The sequence below is a fragment of the Sinocyclocheilus grahami genome, unplaced genomic scaffold (genome assembly GCF_001515645.1).
Source record: "Sinocyclocheilus grahami isolate Dianchi unplaced genomic scaffold, SAMN03320097.WGS_v1.1 scaffold296.1, whole genome shotgun sequence".
NCBI lineage: Eukaryota > Metazoa > Chordata > Actinopteri > Cypriniformes > Cyprinidae > Sinocyclocheilus > Sinocyclocheilus grahami.
In genome coordinates, this window is record NW_015505475.1 from 101,824 (window position 1) to 108,993 (window position 7,170).

The 7,170-nt window shown below is 38.3% G+C and overlaps 1 protein-coding gene across 1 annotated transcript; it reads right to left on the reverse strand.

The window, feature by feature from the left end:
* Window positions 1-1,434: 1,434 nt before the first annotated feature.
* Window positions 1,435-4,764, reverse strand: LOC107601004 (potassium voltage-gated channel subfamily A member 1-like). Its single transcript, XM_016293014.1, has 2 exons — window positions 4,580-4,764; window positions 1,435-3,742 (listed from the first exon to the last, which is right to left on the reverse strand). The coding sequence occupies exon 2, from the start codon at window positions 3,563-3,565 to the stop codon at window positions 2,084-2,086; it is 1,482 nt and encodes a 493-aa protein (XP_016148500.1). The 5' UTR covers window positions 3,566-3,742; window positions 4,580-4,764; the 3' UTR covers window positions 1,435-2,083.
* Between the last annotated feature and the right edge of the window lie 2,406 nt (window positions 4,765-7,170).

Sequence of the window (7,170 nt, forward strand, 5' to 3'; positions counted from 1 at the left end):
GAATTGGTGGGTTTTTGTTAAATGTGAGCCAAAATCATCACAATTAAAAGAACCAAAGACTTAAACTACTTCAGTCTGTGTGCATTGAATTTATTTAATACACGAGTTTCACAATTTGAGTTGAATTACTGAAATAATCGAACTTTTCCACGACATTCTAATTTATTGAGATGCACCCGTATATTGACAATTTTTTTTTGTATTAAAATTTTTGTTTCCATCTTTATAACACATAAATTACCTTTGCAACTAATTTTGGTCCACTGTTTTGTATGGTATTCTATTCAATTCATATAAAAGTGTTTCTCAAACTGAAGACATCTATAGTCATAATAAATAAACATCACTCTGGCATGTATTTCTTTTATACAGAACTGTATAAACACATAGTAAAAATATATTTTCTTAAAGATTTTTTTTTAATCTCAGCTATTTATTTTGCTGGCAAAGCACCACAGTTGTGATGTTTATTATTTAAGTGAATATCGTAAATACTCTACAGAACGAATTAAAGGGTTGCAAAACACTTATGCTGGTTAAGATGCTGTCCTGCAAATATACACACATCCTTAATATGGACAAATCAACACAATGTTTTTAGATTCTTTATTTTGCCTTTCGCTCTTTTAGTCATTCTCGTTGCAAAACCTATAAATACATAAATTCTCATTAAAGTGCATTAGGTTTTGATAGACAACATTTACACTCAAATTAAAGGTGTTCCTTTTAGATCTCAACTCACATTGTTACGGATATTAAAAGTAATGGCAGTTTCTACCAGTCACAGTCCCTGATGCAGACCTGTGCGTATTATATAGCACTATTTGCACTTGTGCTTAGCATCACTTATGGACTTTGTAATCATAATTTTATGGACTCTTATTTTGAAATAAAGTGTTTCACCTCCATTGCATACTCATTCCCCCACTAAACCCCCTCCCACACTCCCCACATAATTTCACTGGATAATTTGACAGGATATGACGTTTGCATTCACAAGCATACTATGCATGATCACACTGAGGTAGATCCAAAGAAACCAATGAACAAAACAAAGCCATTACAAAAGAATACATAAAGACGTTAAAAAACACACTGCATGTCTCACATTACTTGTCTGATCCAGCGAGATGAACTTCTATTGTATGTACAAGGATGCTGAGGGACCGTTTCCTGAAATTCAACCCCAGTGGTCCTGGAATATCCCTCGACACATCATGTGTGATTAGATATGCAAATGTTTTACAGTAACTATTGCATGTTGAGACACTCTATGTCAGTTAGAGGACTGAAGGCACTATTAAATTATTCATTTAAATAATAATTATTAAATATGCAGTTATAATGTATTAAGTATAATATATAATAATTTCAATTATTTAATATAGACAAAGAGATCTTATGATTAGTTAAGCTTAGAACTGAATATGTACATTTAAAAAGCTTTAACAAATAAAGTCATACTTTTCAAATGTAATACTGCCTGGAACTGATTTTAAATACTTTGTTTTTAGTGGGCAGTGGTTGTAATTCAGTAGAGTTATACTGTCGGCTTGGCTATACGTGATAAAGTTCGTATTGATGTCATGTATTAATTAAAGCAGGATACATAGTACCATATCAAACAGACCGCAACATTTCATGAAACATGCCATGATCTGCATAATTAATCAACATTCAATTTGTATATGGTTTACAATAACCTACAATGAGCAAATAAATAAATGGTCAACATATGGTACAAGAAAGTATTAGTTCTTCTGTCACTGTCACTGAATAACTGATCATTTTTTGGGATAAGGTGCATTGCAAAATGTAAAGTCATATACATATGCAAGTACTCTAACCCAAGTACATATAATAGTTATTCTGTCTTTTAATTATTTAATATTTGGTATGCATAGGCAGATTTAGACTACCGTTCTTCAGACAGAATCAAAGCAACTCTTGTGGACTTGAGATAAAACATACGCAATGAAATAACACATTATCAGAGGCCTTGTTAAAGCACTCTGAAATATGAATAGAGTACACTATATACAGGCGGGGGCGTCCTATAATGGCCTAGAACGACATTGAAAATTTATACATCTGTGAGACGCTTGCCCTTATTTACACAATTCTGATTCACAACTGTGCAGTTCCCAGTTCGCAGGTTCGCCTCGCGAAAATTATCAATGCTGTTATTGAGGTCATCGTCAATCTCCATGTATTCTGACTTGCTGACGACAGACGAGCTGCGACGACTGGAGTTAGAATCGGACGCAATGTTCGGATTGCTCACTGTGAGGAGCTGTGCCTGTTCTTCACCTTCGGTTTCCCTGTGATAGAAATAGTTAAAGTTGGACACAATCACAGGCACTGGAAGCGCGATCGTTAGCACACCGGCAATGGCACATAGAGAGCCTACTATCTTGCCCCCAATAGTAACGGGGTACATGTCTCCATACCCCACGGTTGTCATCGAAACCACCGCCCACCAAAAGGCGTCTGGGATACTTGTGAAGAAGGAATCCTTTTCCTCAGCCTCAGCGAAAAACACTGCACTGGAAAACAAGATGACGCCGATGAAAAGAAAAAAGATAAGAAGACCCAGCTCGCGCATGCTGGCTTTCAAAGTCTGGCCCAAGATCTGAAGCCCCTTGGAGTGTCTGGACAGCTTAAATATCCGAAACACCCTGACCAAGCGGATAACCCTGAGAATGGCCAGAGATGTGGCCTGCTCTCCTCCACCCTTTGCCTCCTTTCCACCCTCAGGGTCCTCCGCCATCTCTGTTCCGAGCGTTATGAAATATGGAATGATGGACACCACATCGATCGTGTTCATCATGTTTTTGAAGAAGGCAGGTTTACTTGGGCAAGCGAAGAAACGGACAATCAACTCAAAAGAAAACCAGATGATGCAGAGCGTCTCCACAACAAAAAACGGATCGGTAAGAATATTTGGTTTGAAGTAGAACGTGCTGTTGCCTATCACCTGGAGCCGTCCGTGTGGATCCTCCTTCAACTCTGGTAAAGTCTCCAAGCAAAATATCACGATAGAAATGAGAATAACCATGACGGACACTATCGCGATCCCTCTGGCAGGGCCCGAGCTCTCGGGATGCTCAAATAGCAGCCAAATCTGTCTCTGAAACTCGTTCTCCGGCAGGGGACGTTCTTCCTCACGAATAAAGCCCTCATCCTCTCGGAATTTTTCCATAGCTTCTTCTCCAAGCTCATAGAACTTAATTTCCTCTGAAAACATATCCAAAGGTACATTGACGGGTCTTCTTAACCTTCCCCCTGACTGGTAGTAGTAGAGGATCGCATCAAAGCTCGGACGGTTTCTGTCAAAGAAGTACTCGTTCCTTAAAGGGTCAAAGTAGCGCATCCTTTTCTTGGGGTTGCCCAGTAGTGTGTCGGGGAACTGTGCGAGCGTCTTGAGTTGTGTCTCAAAGCGCAGCCCTGAGATGTTGATAACAACTCGCTCGCAGCACTCGGGGGAATACTGTGAGTCCTGTGGATGCCCCTGCAGAGTGGAGGATGTCTCGTCCATATTATCTCCAGCAACCACCACAGTCATCCTGGAGATCAAACTCGCAGTACTGGATGGCAGCGGATGTTCAGGTGGGTTGAGTACGCATCCAATGCCCTGCAGTTTCAATAGTCAAAGACCCAACAAGACATCCAGCCTCATGTTCCACCAAACTTCGACCATCTCCATGTCCAGTGGAGCATTGCGCCTACTTTGTGTCCTCACCTAGTCATCCAGAAAATAAGTGGAGTAATGAGATTCCTCAGATACCATGAGGGAAAAGAAATATGTCCTACCTACACACACATACAAATCAACAGGGATGCAATAAGACATGTAGCTTCTACTGGAACCAAGGATCCTAATATATATTTTGAATCCTATTGCTTTTGGAATTCACAAACAAAAATTAGGTCTTTGAGAACTCAAAGTTCCCAACAGGACTATCACGATTGCTAGTAAGATGAAATCAGATTTTAAACTCCATTGCTACAGTATGTGAATGTCTACAGTGCCTTTGCTTTGTGAATTTCTAGTCCACTAGCAACATATTCCAGTACATTTGTACCGTTCATGTTAAGATTGAACAATGATCTCAAACAGAGTTCTAAGAATCAAATAAGAATAAGAGTAAGGGTAAAATGAATTTGAATAGGGCTTGCCTGAATGCTGTCAGAACATATCCTCTTGTAAGCCAGCTAGTGAATATATGCTCTTAGTATATCTGTTAAAACATAAATGCCACTGGCTGAGGTTCTGTTGTATCTTAATTGTGCGGTAAAATTATTATTTTTATGCATTTACATCAATATAAATATAATATATAGTAATATAATTATAAACGTAAAAAAATCTGTATGTTTCTGAGGCTCCTACCATTATAATGAATAATTTAATTTTTTATTTTTTATTTATCTATTCAATTTATTTAATTTTTTTCTAGCTCTCAGCTGATATAAAGACACTATTTGCCAAAATGACCATGCATTTATAACGCAAATAATGAGTGAAACCAAATGATGGCAATGGGGATGTTATAAAAATGACTGTCTTTGTACTTACGTGGGCAGTCAGATTGAGGAGTAGTGCAGGAAAGATCTGTGCAAAACCTCCTGTGTGTTATTAAGATAGATCTCACATTACAGCCTCACATTCATACAGCAAGAATATAATATATCCACGATAACCATCCTACTGCCGCCAGACCACAGCAAACTTGCAGTGCTCCTCAAACCTGTGCAGCAGAACAGCAGAGACACAAACAGAGAGAGAGAGAGAGGGAGGGTGAGAGAGAGAGAGAGAGAGTGGGTGAGTGAGTGAGGGGATGTGTAATGCGCAATGCAGACAGACTCCAGCATGTTGCCAAATGTCCTTTTCCACACATCTGATGGGAGACACTACAGCTGAAGGAGGAATTCCTATTTAATTTTTCTATCATCAGTGTTCACATTTTGCCCTAAAACAGGTTAACGTACATATGCTAATAAAACGAAATATTATAATGTACTAATTTGCATGCAACCTTGAAACAAATGGTTACACTTTTGGTATTTTATTAAAAGTAAAAATGTCCATTTCATTTTAAAAAATCCTCTAGTAACATTTTTACAGAATAGATTTACACATTGAGCGAACACTGTAAAAACATATTTTGCCAAGTTGCTTAAAAAGTGCTACATGTGGTAAAATCTAAATAAGCAATTTTTTATAACAATACTATGATTAAATCAATTTGATGTCCTTTGGTTCCACCAACAAAGGTACAGATGAACTACAAAGAACAACTGCACTTACATTTTGTAATCTGTGACCTTGGCTTTGCTAGCAACATGAGCTACTTATTTTGCCCATAGTTGCATACAAATTCTGCAATAAATCAAATCAAGGCCTATTTTTGTTTGGCTTCTCTTGACATCTGTTTCTTCAGCTGAGATACTTAAATCATACTGCAGATAATAGACTTTAGAGATCGTTGTCTGCAGTAGGTTACATTAAGATGCCCTTTCGTAGAAAATTAACTTTGTTTTTTATGGTTATGCTGTTATCTGTTTGGTCGAAGCATCACTGAGATGTACAATGTAAAGACTGTAGCTCTGTGAATATCATCCAGTCCTGAGCAGACGAGAGATCAACACAGTTCTCCATGGCAACCAGGAGTTGGTAAAAGAGTGAGGAGAGGAGGAAAGAAAACAGGTCTACATGCTGCTGCTATCACTACAGAACACAAACACAAACCTCATAGGATAAAACCAAATTTAGCTTGTTCATTTTATTTCAGTAATTTCTGTTGATATAATTTGTTATTATGAGACTGTATTGTGTATAGATAAGATTATAATTGGTGTTTTTTTTTTTCATTTGTAATTCTTGTTGAAATATTTGACTTGTCCACAAAAAAAAGAATTAATCTTTGGCCATGTCCACACATACACGGGTATTTTTATAAACAGAGATTTTCCTTCTTCCGTTTGAAAGGTCCCATGGCATGAAAATGTCACTTTATGAGGTTTTTTAACATTAATATGAGTTCCCCTAGCTTGCCTACGGTCCCCCAGTGGCTAGAAATGGCGATAGGTGTAAACAGAGACCTGGGAATCATGCTTCGCCTTTGAGAAAATGAAAGCTCAGATGGCCCAATCTGGAATCTTCCCTTTATGTCGTCATACGGGGAAAGGTTACCTCCCCTTTCTCTGCTTTGCCCGCCCAGAGAATTTGGCCCACCCATGAGAAAATGAGCTACTACCGTGCGAGGCGAGCGCAATATTTTTTTTTCCTCGAGAGACATCATGGCTTGCAAACGAGCCAAGCATGGCAGTTGCCCCGCCTCTCTCCTCCTCATTAGCATTTAAAGCTACAGACACAGAAATGGCACATCCTAAGGAAAGCTCATTGTGGGACTGGCTCGTAGTGGCTGAAATTCTGCACAAGGCTGAATTTCGGGAAAGAGACTTCAGATACAGTACTAGGGACCACTTAGGCCTATATAAAAGCATCCAAAAAGCAGCATGTCATGGGACCTTTAAAAAAAATCTCTATCCACATGAAAATGCAAACGCATGCTATGAAGCACTGTAAAGAGCATGCCAAACCAACAGGTGGCGATATAATCTCAACCATAAAGCCATGTTGGCCAATCAGAAGCCTGAAAAAGTTTCCAGTAGGCAGAGATAAAATCGCAGGCTCCGACATCACAAGCCAAAAACTCCGGTTTCGCTGTCTGCACGATAACACTGCAACCGGAGTTTTTGAAAATCTTTACCCTGGCAGGCGTTTTCAAAAATGTTCGGTTTCAGTGACCTGGTGCTGCGTTTGCGTGTGGACGAAAAAGTCAAACCGCATTGAAGAAGCTGCAGTTTTAAAAAAAAACAGGGCCTTAATCTTCAAAAGAAAAAAGAAAATTCCATTGAAAGGTCCAAAGAAAAAAAATTAATATACAACAAAAAGTAAAGTTTCTGTCAAAAAGTCAAAAAATAAAACGGCAGTGTATAGGGGTTCTGGAAGAATAAAAAAAAACTGTTTTAAATGTTTCCATGCTGGTGTGGCATTATGCGTGGCACAGTGGCAGAAGATTTTGTTATAGCTGTTGACTGTTGTCAGGACTTTGTATATAAATAAATAAATAAATAAATAAATAAATAAATATATATATATAT

Coding starts and splice junctions, on each gene's coding strand:
- LOC107601004 (XM_016293014.1), bottom strand. CDS start 3,565: ATGACTGTGGTGGTTGCTGGAGATAATATGGACGAGACATCCTCCACT.